This window comes from Diabrotica virgifera, chromosome 1 (genome assembly GCF_917563875.1).
Source record: "Diabrotica virgifera virgifera chromosome 1, PGI_DIABVI_V3a".
In the NCBI taxonomy this organism is placed as follows: domain Eukaryota; kingdom Metazoa; phylum Arthropoda; class Insecta; order Coleoptera; family Chrysomelidae; genus Diabrotica; species Diabrotica virgifera.
The window spans coordinates 41,557,529-41,571,298 of record NC_065443.1 but is presented as its reverse complement, the minus strand read 5'-3'; the positions used below and the strand labels follow the sequence as shown (position 1 = coordinate 41,571,298).

General features: G+C 32.8%; 1 protein-coding gene across 1 annotated transcript in view; it reads left to right on the top strand.

Moving 5' to 3' along the window:
* LOC114338436 (carbonic anhydrase 2-like) overlaps positions 1-13,770 on the top strand; it is a 288,156-nt gene that overhangs the window by 188,185 nt on the left and 86,201 nt on the right. The window contains exon 3 of the mRNA XM_050659717.1: positions 8,799-8,894. Within this exon, the coding sequence (XP_050515674.1) occupies positions 8,799-8,894 (96 nt within the window). The remainder of the gene's footprint in view (positions 1-8,798; positions 8,895-13,770) is intronic.

Here is a 13,770-nt window from a genome sequence, read left to right as displayed (position 1 = left end):
TTTTGTGCGAAGCTTATTCTTTGTGTTATGTCCTTTTCTGTGCCTCCTGTTGTGTTTAGCAGACTGCTCAAATAACAGAAATCTTTTACTTCTTCTATTTCTTTCCTTTGCAAATATATATTGTTTCCGTTCGTTTCCCCATTTGATAGTATTTTCGTTTTTTGGGGATTTATTTTTAAGCCGGTTGTTTTTGCTATGTTGTTCAACCTGGTGATTTTGTGCATGTGTTGTCTGTTTGATGTTATGAGACATGATGTCGTCAGCGAACTCTAGATCCTCTAGTTTTGTAAATGGTGACCATTGTATACCTGTTTTTTTTTCTTCAGTTTGTTTCATTATCCAATCTATGACTATTATAAACAATGTCGGTGACAAGACACAGCCCTGTCTTACTCCTTTTTTGATGCTTATTTGTTGGGATAGTTCCCCTTCATGTTCAACTCTGGCAAAACATTCGTCGTAGAAAAGCCTTATTACTCTTATATATTTGTCTGGTATTCCATAGAGTTTTAATATCCTCAACATCATATTACGATTTATTGAATCAAACGCATTTCGAAGTCTACAAAGTTGATATAAACTTCCTAATTCATTTCCGCTGATTGTTCCAGGATGATTCTTAAGGTATTTATATGGTCAATATAGGAACTGTTCGGTCTGAATCCTATTTGGTTAATTCTTAGTTTTTCATTTATGGGATCTTTAATTCTCTCCAATATTATTTTGGCCATTATTTTGGTAGCTACAGTGAGAAGAGTGATTGGTCTCCAGTTTTCGCATAGTGTGAGATTTCCTTTCTTTGGTAGCTTTATTATAACTCCTTCACCCCAATCTTTTGGTATCTTTTTCTCGATTCAATTTTTTTTAAATAGTAAGTAGTACATATCAACTGAGAAGTTTAAGTGTGATTTTATCAGTTCTGCGGGAATTTCATCAACACCAGCCGCTTTGTCGTTTTCTAAAAGGTTTATAGCATACCTTATTTTCGTCCTTCGTAAATTCGTCGTTTCTTATGATTAATGTTTCGTTTCTCTCTGTTTCTTCCATCTCTATTTGTGATTCAATTCCTTCTTCATAGAGTTCTGCGAAGAATTGTGTCCATCTTTGGGCAATTTCTTTTTGAGTTGTGAGTGTTTCTCCTTCTTTCCCCATTAGTTTTGTTCTTTGCTGATTCTTGCCCCCTTTAATTTCTTTGGTTATTGAGTAAAGTGTCCTTGTGTCATGTATTATCGCTGCTTCCTCTGCTTTTTCTGCCATTTGTTCCATATACAGCCTTTTATCTGTTCTGGCTTGTTTTTTACCTTCTTTATTTTTTTCTGTGTATTTTTCCTGCATTTCTTTTTGTTTTATCGGGTTTGTTGTTTTGATCAATTCAGTTTTGATTGCTCTTCTTTCCTTGATTTTTGTTTTAGTGTCCAGCGTTATCCATGGTTGATCAGCTTTCTCCTTGCACCCTAATATCTCTTTCCCTGCTTCCATGTACGCGTTTTTATATATTTCCCATATACCTTCAATGTCAGATTTTCCTACTTGTTCCAAGTTCCCCACATGTCTCTCCAACGTTTGTTGGTATTTGTTTGTTTGTTATGCTAGAGTCTCTTAATTTATTTGTATTGAATTTTCTATGTTTTTTGTTTGATTTATAATTAGCCTTGAGGCTAATTTTTCTATTTGCTCTCACTAATTCGTGGTCTGATGCACAGTCGGCTCCTCTCATTACTCTCACATCTTGTAAGGAATTTTTCCACTTCTTTTCAATGAAAATGTGGTCAATTTGGTTCTTAAATTTTCCTCCTGGTGACGTCCATGTTGTTTTATGGATATCTTTATGTTGGAATAATGTTCCCCCAATCATCATATATAAGCTCTATTAATCTCGTGCCATTGTCATTCCTTTCTCCCATGCCATGAATCCCCATTACATGTTCCTTTCCACTATTATTAGTTCCTACTTTGGCGTTCCAATCCCCCAAAACGATTTTTATATCCCGTTTATATATTATTTGTATTTTTGCTAGCAACATATACATCTGGTCGTAGAACTCTTCCTTTGTTTCATCTTCTTGTTGATTTGTTGGAGCATACACATTAATTATTATTAAGTTTCTAAATTTGCTTTGAAATCTTCCCCATATAATTCTCTCAGAGACATTCTCCCACTTCACCAATGCTTGGGCCGATGCTTTATTTAACATTAATGACACCCCTTTTTCTTTGTCTGAGTTTATATCTTTGCCAGAATAGATGACAGTAGTTCCACACTGTAATTGGATTCGTCCTGACCTATTCCATCTAGTTTCACTGATCCCGAGTATGCTTATGTTGTATCTACCCATTTATGTTGCTATCTGATGTGCTTTACTTATTTCCGCCATTGCTCGTACATTCCAAAAACCTGTAAATATGTTTTCCCTTGTATCAATTTCTCCTTCTATTGAATTCCAAGTTTTGTTTCTTTTTCTTTTTTTCTTGCTGTTTACCCTATTTCTCCCCACCTTATCTGTTTGCAAAACCATACTCATATCCAGTTCGCGCGATGTTGTCTCCGTATATTGTTCTGGTTTTAATCTCAGTTTTTTGCTGGATGGGTTACTTTCATCATTTTTTCTCTTTGGTCATTTTCGCTGTGTGGAGATCTATCACTCATTGTTCTGGGTCTAGTTTTATCTATGGGAGTTTCTGTAATATTTTCCTTTCTTTGTTCATCCGTTGGCCATGTTTTGACTTCTTCTATTCCGTATTCATCTCCGTTTATTATTAGCTTGTCATATTTAATCTTCGCATTATATCCTTTTGTTCTTGCTTCTTTCATGTGCTTTAAAAGTATTTTTCTTTGTTCCAAGATGGTTTTTGCGTAATCCTCATTTACGAACCATTTTGTTCCTTTTAATTTCCCGCTTGCCTTTAGGATTTCCATTTTTTTACTTCCACTTGTTAGCTCAACAAGGACCGGTCTTTCCGAGTTGTTAGTTTTACCGCCTAATCTTCTAATTTCTGTTGTCTCTTGGTCTGCTCTGCAATGTACTTCCATTTTGACTTCCTGCACTTTGTTTGACAACATTTGGGTATCTCCATTTTCTGTTTCTTCAAGACCGTATATAATTAAGTTTTTTCTCTTCATCTCTCTCTCGATTTTCTCCATTCTATTTCTCTGTTGGTTTATTTCTTGCTTTAGTAGCATATTTTCTCGTTTGAGCTCCTGGTTTTGATTTCTTAATTCTTTAAGCTCTTCTTGGATTCCATCCAATTTTTGCTCTATCCTCGTATCCCTTGCTTCCATTCTGTCCAATTTTTCTCGCAAATCTTTTATGAATTCTTCCATGTTGTTACTATTTGACTGTGGCTTTAGGGAGAATTTCCATAAAGTTTGCGTCCCCCGCACTGTTACCGCCGAAAACCTGCTGCAATTCAGCCCTCAGCCCGTACGGAAGCTAGCTTGACTTGCTTCGTTCTCTCTTTTTCTTTTATTTTTTTGTATCCTCCTAGAACCGACTCTGGGTATTGAATCGTAGTCAATTAGATACTAAAGTATATTTTTACACGCGAATGATTTGGCTGTCTGCGGTAAGTGCAAAAATCCGATTCGACCTCGCGGAGATTTTTGCCCTTCCTAGACTGGCCTATTTAAAAGAGTATTTATTTTCTCCTTCCCTATTTCTCAGTGCTTTTTCAGATTTGGCAACACCGCCAAAAATTTATTTATAGCTAACCTTGTTTTTTGACTTGCACTTGCTCTGCAGGCTTTATTCACTTAAAAATGTTTGTTTCACTCGGAATTTTGATGTACACTTCGCCGTTGTCTTTAGATACCACTTGGTATGGTCTTTACATTTTATTTTCACCTCCGTTTTAAGAATTTTCGCGATTTGTTCACAGTGATTTTTCGAACTTATTTATCTAGCCAAACCAACGTGGCCACCTATAGACTTCATAAGTATGATTTAATCTATTTCTTATGGGAAAAACAGTTTTTCAAGCTCAATAACTCCTGCAATACGTTCAGTTATCATACTTAATCTTGGATGCATCAGATACAACTTGTCAATACGTTTCAAACTCATGTTTATTGATCAAAATCAGTTAAGCAAAAGTTATAGAGCTCCAAAAGTATAATTAGTCCAGGAACTGAAACTTTTCACTTCGCAATTTTTACAGAATGGATCGATTTGCTTGAAAATTTGACAATAAGTAGTGGAAAGTCCAAGGATCAAAATCTATATAATACCGAAAGACGCTTTTACGATGGGGTGGTTACCACCCCATCTTGGGGATGGGAATTTATTATATTTTGACCGCAAATGTTGGTAGAAATATTAATTGTAAGCAAAAAATGTTTTATTCATTTTTTTTGATAAAATTAATAGTTTTCGATTTATTGGTTATCGAAAGTGTTAGTTTCATATCGAAAAAATCAATGTTATTAATCAGTTTTCTGCTAATAACTCAAAAAGTTTTTGCTTTATCAAAACAACTTTACTTAACGAATATATACCTTCTAAAAAAGAAACAAAGTGTTTTTTAATTTTCTTTAAGACCAATAGTAATCGAGCTGTACTTTATTATATGTTAGCGTTTCTTCGTCAAATATAAATATTATATGTAGTTTCAAAGTCAAAAGACGGAAAAACTATGCATTTTTCGAGGATAACCTATAGAAACTAATTTAAATGTTTAAAAAGGTCTATCTTCAAAAATAAAAAATAAAGTATGTAGCTTAAAAATTAAGTGACTTATAATGAAAAGAATGCCAGTCCCTATTTTTTCAGTCAAAAAGTTATCGGAAATAACCCCCTAATTACCACCCTAATTAAAATTAGTCATCGACCTTATCCCGTATTTTTTATTTATGTATTTTTAATAGATTACAGTAGTTTGACCTGCTTAAAACAATTAGTTTTAAAAAAACTGGAGTTAAAAGCGAATAACAAATTTTTGTATTATGATAAAACATGCCCTTTTCTTCAGAATAGAAAGATTAGCATCAGAGATGCGAAAAAATGTTTAGATGTGAAAATGTAGCTTGTTTAATTCTCAAGAAATTGGTTTACGATTTTTTCTACAACTAGAATTGAGTGAGCTACAGACAATTAGAACTTGTAATAACATGCAAAAACCACCTTTACCAACCCTTTAAAAGTCACCTCTTTTTGCGACTGAGGATTTTAAAAGGATTTAATATTAATAGTCATATAGATCTTATAAAAACCTAAAAAAAATTTTTTAACAAACTTTCTAATATAAAAAATAAAAAAAGTTAAGGTTAAAAAGGTTAGCGGTGTTTTTTTGTATGGTGTACGTTAAAAAATTATTACCAGAAAACGGCAGTTCTCGCCAGTGGCGCACACCTACACCCCACTACACGCGACACTATATTATATACACGAAATATTCGATTTTCTAAATCTGACGGAATTGAAAATTGGTTCAACTCCCATCCTAAAGTTCAGAAAATGACTCACCCATTCATATGTCAACCATCGGTTTCGGTCCAAGGGTGTGCATTTTACGGCCCTTCTTGTTTAGGGTCTGTTTTTCGTTCTCGTCCCCAAAACTCCCAAAAATTTCGGAAGTTTAATTCGACCTTTGCGGCCTCTAATAGTACTGATCATTACCTTTCCAACGCATATCTAATTTTGAAAATCGGTTATACCATTCAATAGTTGCCGAGCTCAGAAATATGACTCAATTTCTATTTAAAAAAGGGAAAATATTTGTGGATATGTATGTATGTATGTATATGTGTGGAAAAGTTAAATCGATCTGAATTTTTTTTCTATGTTTGAAGAGAGGGTCAGGGCCGATTCAGAATCGGTGTAGTTTGCGACTTTTGACCACCCATAAGCCAGCTATAAAACTTGGTAGGTACAAAACGGCATATTTTTTGGGGTATAATATATATCTTCGGTTCAAGAAGAGACAGGAGAACCGTAAATACACCAAATCAATAGTGTCGAGTTAAGCTTTCAAATGGTGTGTAAGCCGTCAGGATCAGACATATACTCGGCTCAGTGTAGCCGAAAAACTGAAAAACTAAACTTTGAAAATTTTGGTTTTTCGACAATTACAAGTTTCAACCTACGAATTGCGCCAATAACTGAGCATTTGTAGAAGGACTCCAGACAAATCTAACGGTGTATACCTCATATTCGGGAAAATTCGAATTTTTAAGTAATAGGCTTCATAAATATGATCAAATCTATTATCTATAGGAAAACGGTTTTTCAAGCTCAATAATTCCTATGATAGCTTCTGTTATCTTACTTGACCTTCGATGCATCAGATATTATTTGTCAATATGTTTCAAACTCATCTTTAGGGATCAAAATCGGTTAAGTCGTTTAGAAGTTATTAAGCTACAATAGTATAATCCAATTAACGATTATTCCGTTTATGTAGTTGTAGTGGTTACGACGCTAAATTTGATCTGGCGACGGGCAATCCGAGTTTATTTACCGGCCATCCCAATATCTTTTTCAATCTATTTCGAATAGAAAAAAAATCTAGTGTACATTCGATGGACACTAGATCATTTGGGAGGTAATGCGACAAAGGCGACCATTTATAAAACTTCACGTGTAATCGAGAAACATTGCATTAAACTTAAATTTAATTTATAAATAACTTTGAAAAACTCCTGATACAAGAATAAAAAACGGCTAAACGCCGTAAAAAAGAGTTGCGCATACAATATTCCAGCGACAAAAGATCTGATATGAATATTACGTGGCGCGAAAATGTATTTTCATTTTGATGCAAAACAAAATTCTAGTTTAATTTAAAATATTTTTCCATAATATTTGCTAAATTTGAAGTAAACGCGCCACAAAAGAGTTTCAAAATTCAAGCTGTATCAAAGTTACTTTTTTGTGGCGCGTTTACTTCAAATTTAGCAAATCTTGTGGAAAAATCTTTTAAATTAAAACTAGAATTTTGTTTTGCATCAAAACGAAAATACATTTTCGCGCCACGTAGTATTCATATCAGATCTTTTGTAGCTGGAATATTGTATGCGCCACTCATTTGTACGGCATTTAGCGGTTTTTTATACTTGTAATTAATATACGTACAAAATTTATTTCACCGAAGTGATGACGGTCGCAAATTCAATATTTTTTCCCCATCCAAGAAGGGCACAACGTCCGTAAAGAAATTCTCACTTCAAAAATTTATGTCGTCGAAGCGATGACAGTCGCTAATTTAATATTTTTCCCCATTAAAAAAAGTGCACAACGTCCTTCAAGAAGTTTTCACTTCAAATATTTATTTTGTCGAAGCGATGATGGTCGCGATGACGGTCGCTAGTTTAATACTTTTTCCCATCCAAAAAGTGCACAACGTCCCTAAAGAAGTTTTCACTTCAAACATGTATTTCGTCGAAGCGATGACGGTTCCTAATTCAATATTGTTCCCCCATCCAGAAAGTGCATAACGTCCATAAAGAAATTTTCACTTCAAAAATTTATTTCGTCGAAGCGATGACGGTCGCTAATTTAATACTTTTTCCCCATCCAAAAAGTGCACAACAACCCTCAAGAAGTTTTCACTTCAAAAATTTATTTCGCCGAAGCGATGACGGTCGCGATGATGGTCGCCAATTTAATAGTTTTTTCCCATCCAAAAAGGGCACAACGTACCTCAAGAAGTTTTCACTTCAAATATTTATTTCGTCGACGCGATGGCGGTCACTAATCTAATACTTTTTCCCATCCAAAAAGTGCACAACGTACCTCAAGAAGTTTTCACTTCAAATATTTATTTCGTCGACGCGATGGCGGTCGCTAATCTAATACTTTTTCCCATCCAAAAAGTGCACAACGTCCCTAAAGAAGTTTTCACTTCAAAAATTTAGTTCGTCGAAGCGATGACGGTCGCGATGACGGTCCCTAATTCAATACTTTTCCCCCATCTAAAAAGTGCACAACGTCCCTAAAGAAATTTTCACTTCAAAAATTTATTTCGTCGAAGCGATGACGGTCGCTAATTTAATACTTTTTCCCCATCCAAAAAGTGCACAACAACCCTCAAGAAGTTTTCACTTCAAAAATTTATTTCGTCGAAGCGATGACGGTCGCAATGATGGTCGCCAATTTAATACTTTTTCCCATCCAAAAAGGGCACAACGTCCCTAAAGAAGTTTTCACTTCAATACATATACGTACAAAATTTATTTCGCCGAAGAGATGATGATAGCAATGACGGTCGCGAAATAAATCCCTTTTCCCCATTCAAAAATAGGTTTTACATTTATTTTAAATTTAAATACTACTATACAATTTATGTATAGATACACATAATATAGATACGTACAAAATTTATATCGCGGAAGACATGACGATCGCGATGACGGTCGCGAAATAAATCCTTTTTCTCCATCCTAAAATTGGTTTTACACTTATTTTAGATTTAAATACTTCTATACAATTTATATATACATAAAAATAATATGTAGCATAAGCGATGACGGTCGCAATGACGGTCGCGATGACGGTCGCGGATTCACTGCTTTTTTCCCTATCCAAAAATCGCACAACGTCCCTAAAGAAAGTTTCATTTCAAAAATGATAAAATGATAAAAACCAAATCAATTTTATTAAGAAGATAAAAGCCAAGAAACTTAAACAATCAAGAGACCAGCCAACTAGAATTAAACAGCATAATCATAAAAGAAAAGGAGGAAATTTGATATACTTATGACAAATAATCGTCTAATATAATACTGCTATCTCTGTTTGGTAATAATGATCAAGCATTTTTCGTAGTGTACTAACAATACTAACAATCTCGTCTTTTTGTTTTAGATCCAGATTTTCGGCTTCAACTCACAGCTTTACTCCAACTTCTCGGAGGCATTGCACAAAGCTCAAGGGATCGTAGTTATTTCGCTCCTTTTGCAGGTGAGTATCTTTAATGTCTTGCTTTTTCTCCTGGGCAATGGCGGGAAGTTTACGAATTGTAATTGAACTCCATCCAGTTAATGGGTGGGGTTGTTTACACTTGTTACCTTAGAAAAGAAGTAAAAACTTCAATAAAGCTTAACGTATCGACTTTGTCACAACAAAAAATTATAAGAATTAAACGAACTTATTTTCATTATACAGGGTGAGGCATTAGTGTGAGGATGTCCAATTATTCATTTGTCGTAAGAGATACGAAAAAAATTGAAATCCGCAAGGAATAATTTCCTGTGGCTGACTGTATACCATTTATTACAAAGTATAAATACAGTAGTCTAATAATATTTACAAATATACAGGGCCACTCGTATTGACAAGGTGAATAGGGTGACACAAACTTATTTTTTTTTTAAACGAACATCCTGTATATTTTTACGTTTTTAAATTCTCCTCGATATTTCTTTCTTAAAATATAGGTATGATTTTGTAATGGTATATGAGGTAGTTCAAAAGATAATTATGGTTTTTTATTAATTTCGAAGCAAAATTCATACCCTGTAGAACTGTATTGGCCCTGACTTAGATCCGCTGCCACAAGCCACCGCCCGGGACACTCTGCAAGTTGAATTTTGCCCCAAAATATGTATTTATTTTTGTAATATAATTGTTTATATAAATTAAATGCAGTCAGCAGTTTTCAGGATTTTAAATTTTACAAATAGAGTTTATTTAATCTAGACACTCATATTCTATAATACAAGGCAATCTATTATTAATATTATTGTGTATTAACACACACTAATTAATATAACAAAATACTATTATTTTTATAATTGTTTGGATTTGCATTTTTGTCTATAATATTATATATATATATATATATATATATATATATATATATATATATATATATATATATATATATATATATATATATATATATATATAATATTATATATATTATATAATATTATATAGCGTAAATCATTCATTCTAGCGTGTAATCTCATAAAAGAAGCGAATACCAAATATATTTGAAATATATAATATGCGTTGTAAACTTTGTATTATTTATGTGCTAAATGTTTTATTTATTTCATCAGAGATATTAAATAAAACTGCAGATGAATAAATATATTTTTAACATAATGATTATATTTATTTAATTAATACAGTACATCAGGTTATTTATAAATCTGTACCTATTAATTGTACAAGTAGCCTGGGCAGAGTATCGAAAAATAAGTACGCCATTTCTGGAAAAATTATATTTACCAGTAATCTTATGGTTGGAATCGAATCTTAGAATAATTGTATACCCACAACCAAACTTATATGGGATCATCTGATCATTTATTATTTTAAGCAAATTAAAACTACATTTATTTTTTTTTTCATTAAATCTCTTCGAAGTCTAACTACAGGTTATAAAACCAAATCAAAATACTTACTATCTATTAAAATTGGTTGGATGAAAATTAAAGGATTTTTTTACCGATCATAATTCCTCCCAGAACGTGACAATTCCTCTTTTATCAATCAGGTCCGACAGTTTCCGTTCTGGCTTGGCTTCCTCGCCCTCTAAGTACACGAATTCGTTAATCATCTGATATTCCTACATATACATATACAGATACATACTCCTACTTTCATTTGAAAATAGCACACTTTGCCAAGTTCCAAGGTTCCATCTTTCGTGCTGAAAACACTAATTTACGTGAACAATCTTTTGCTGCCTGGATAACCCGGGATCCCGTAACTTACTCCTTCTATATCGTCGCCTTAATACTATAACTTGATAACTCGAAACTGCAACCATGATGTTGCTAAATACGGAATTCACTCTGCGGCTCTAAAATACTGTTCCTTAACTTTTTGGCAACTGATCTATTTAGGAATATGGTGTAAATTTGTTTTCCAATATGGAAAAAAACATGAAAAATTAAAGTTATCAACTTTTAGCACTACCATAATGTTAACATTTGGTAATGTCGCATGTTGTGCTAAGTCGCATATAAGTGAACTTTTTAACACAACTAATATTTTAAACATTATTTTGTTGAAAATTAGCCCTCTGCCATGGGGGTTGCCAGATCTGCTAACAATTCTCGAATTCTTGCATTAAAATGAACCGAATAAACAGTTAGCAATTATGTGGTAAGTTCAATGGTTTCAGAGAAACACGTGCTAAAACTAGATAACTCGAGTTATCTAGTTATAGCATTAAGTGTATGTGGTATTCACGATTATTTCGATTAAATAATAGCTTGATAACTTATCTGGTCAAGTTTTAGCACAGAATATTAGTGGCATTTGAGTTTTATCAACTTTCGTCAATCATAAATAAATACTTTACCCGTTTGAAGTGAGATATCAAGTTTTTACACAATATGGAGGCAAATAAAATACATCTTGTGAACTAGTGATCTCAAAAACGTCAATTTTGGAGTTATCAAGTTATAGTACTAAGGCGACGATATAGACTTTGGATACACTTCTTATCATTTCAACTGAAATACTTTACACCTATATCTTCCAAAAGATGCAGTATTTTTTTAAAAATAAATTAGCTCTCAGAAACAGTGTTTTTTTTCAATTATTGCTCTGTAACTCCGAATATTTTAATTTACACCAGAAACATAAAAATTCACTGTAATTTAATTTAGCCTAGAAATATTTTTTTCCGATTTGTTTCGGCTAAAATTTTCCTCGGAAAATCGGGGGAAAATTTTAGGCAATTAATTATTTATGAATAATTAATATGTAAAACCTTTTTTTGTATGTACATATTATGTTTCCAGAAGCCAGTGAAAATTCAACGAATAGTTTAGCAAAGATTAAATTGTTATTGAACAATTTACGATCGCAATAACAACCACAATAATTATGATACACCAAAATAACAATGATTTTCTTATAAAAACAGCACTTCACCTATGTAGCGTACTTTACAGAATTGAAATTTGACTATTTAAGCGGCCTCGGGAACGTTTTAAAGTTATACACAATTTTTGGCTTATAAACAAATGGAGTATCTCGGCAACTATTAGATTAAATTAAATTAAGAAAACGGTATTGGAAAGGACGCGACAGGGCGCTTCTTTTAGAAAAAAAAAGTTTAGTTGGTTAAAAAAATTGGTAACAGTTAAGTGGTTTCTGCGATAAAACCGCTTAAAGCTAACCATGATTTACGACGAAATTATAAAAAATAGATTGGTAGTTTTCAAACTCTTACCTTTTTATTTTAAACATCTTTCTATGTACAAATTTTCATATCTTCAAGAGACTCACAACATATATTATAATAATAAAAACAAAATCCACGAGGAAAATAAACTTCCTGTAGATGGCTGTATACCATAAATCACAAAAATACCAAGTTTCTTGTAAAAGGTATATATTAAAATACCCTAAATACGGGTCACAATACAAAACGTTTTCGGATTAAGGAATCCATCATCAGTGTTTAAAAGCCAAAATTTGCATGCCTGAGCCACCAAAATGTATTGGGTAAAAACCATTTAAATGTAAATGATAAAGTTATTTTACATATTTATATAAAAATCATCTGATGTTAAAGATAAACCTGGATGTTACCCAGGGCAACACAGGACTCTCCCCACGTGGTTGGAACTTTTTTTGGAGAAAACCTCACATATTGGATTTCATAGTTGGCCATTGAAATTCAATACGTGAGGTTTTCTCCAAAAAAAGTTCCAACCACGTGGGGAGAGTCCTGTGTTACCCTGGGTAACATCCAGGTTTATCTCTAACATCAGATGATTTTTATATAAATATGTAAAATAACTTTATCATTTACATTTAAAGGGTTTTTACCCAATACATTTTGGTGGCTCAGGCATGCAAATTTTGGCTTTTAATCACTGATGATGGATTCCTTAATCCGAAAACGTTTTGTATTGTGACCCTTATTTAGGGTATTTTAATGTATACCTTTTACAAGAAACTTGGTATTTTTTAATAATAAAAACGGTCGGTATTATGCGTGAAAAATATGAAAAGTCTCAATCAAAGACTAGGTTGAAGAAAATAGAATCTCGTTCAAAATCATTATGCTATCTCTCGTTTCAAAAAAGTTCAAAATCGTTATGCTTTAAAAATATATATATATTTTCTCGGATTCCCTTAATATTTTGTCATTTGTTTATTTCCAAGTAACTCGAGTAGAGCCACCTAACTAACGCACTACTAAATGCCAAAAATGCTTTAGTTTTGTTATAATAAATCAATTTATTTATTATACGAAAAATTTTAAACAAGATTGTTTATAGTTATTTTCCTAACAAGTGCAGAAAGTCATACTTTTCCGCACGCTAAGTTTGCCAAACGACGCGAAGCGGGAGTTCGGCAAACAGTCGAGTGCGGAAAAGAGACTTTCTGCAAGGGCTAGGGACAATATTTTGTCTACGAGTCTTTAAAAAATTGAATTAATATTAATTAACTGAACATGATTATTTCATTCATAGGAGATTCTGACCAATACAAAGCTACAGAAATCTGAATTAAATCGATAATTTTTGATAATCTCCCGTCATTAAGTATATTACGTCAGATGCCCTTCGTTGCTACCAAAAAATACATTCAGTGACATTAATGACAATTAATGTTTTAAAAATTATAAAAGTGATGACTTTCAATCGTCAAATATTTATAAAAACTGTGTGTTTAATGGTACTTACATAAATACATTACAATCAAATTTTGGTTTTGAACAGTTTTATTCATGAAATAATCGCAACAAATTGCACTAGACCTCTGAAATTAATATAGAATTTTTGCTCTCGTGACACTTTGACATAATTTTACTCGCCTTCGGCTCGTGAAATTAAAACTGTCATAGTATCACTCGGGAAAA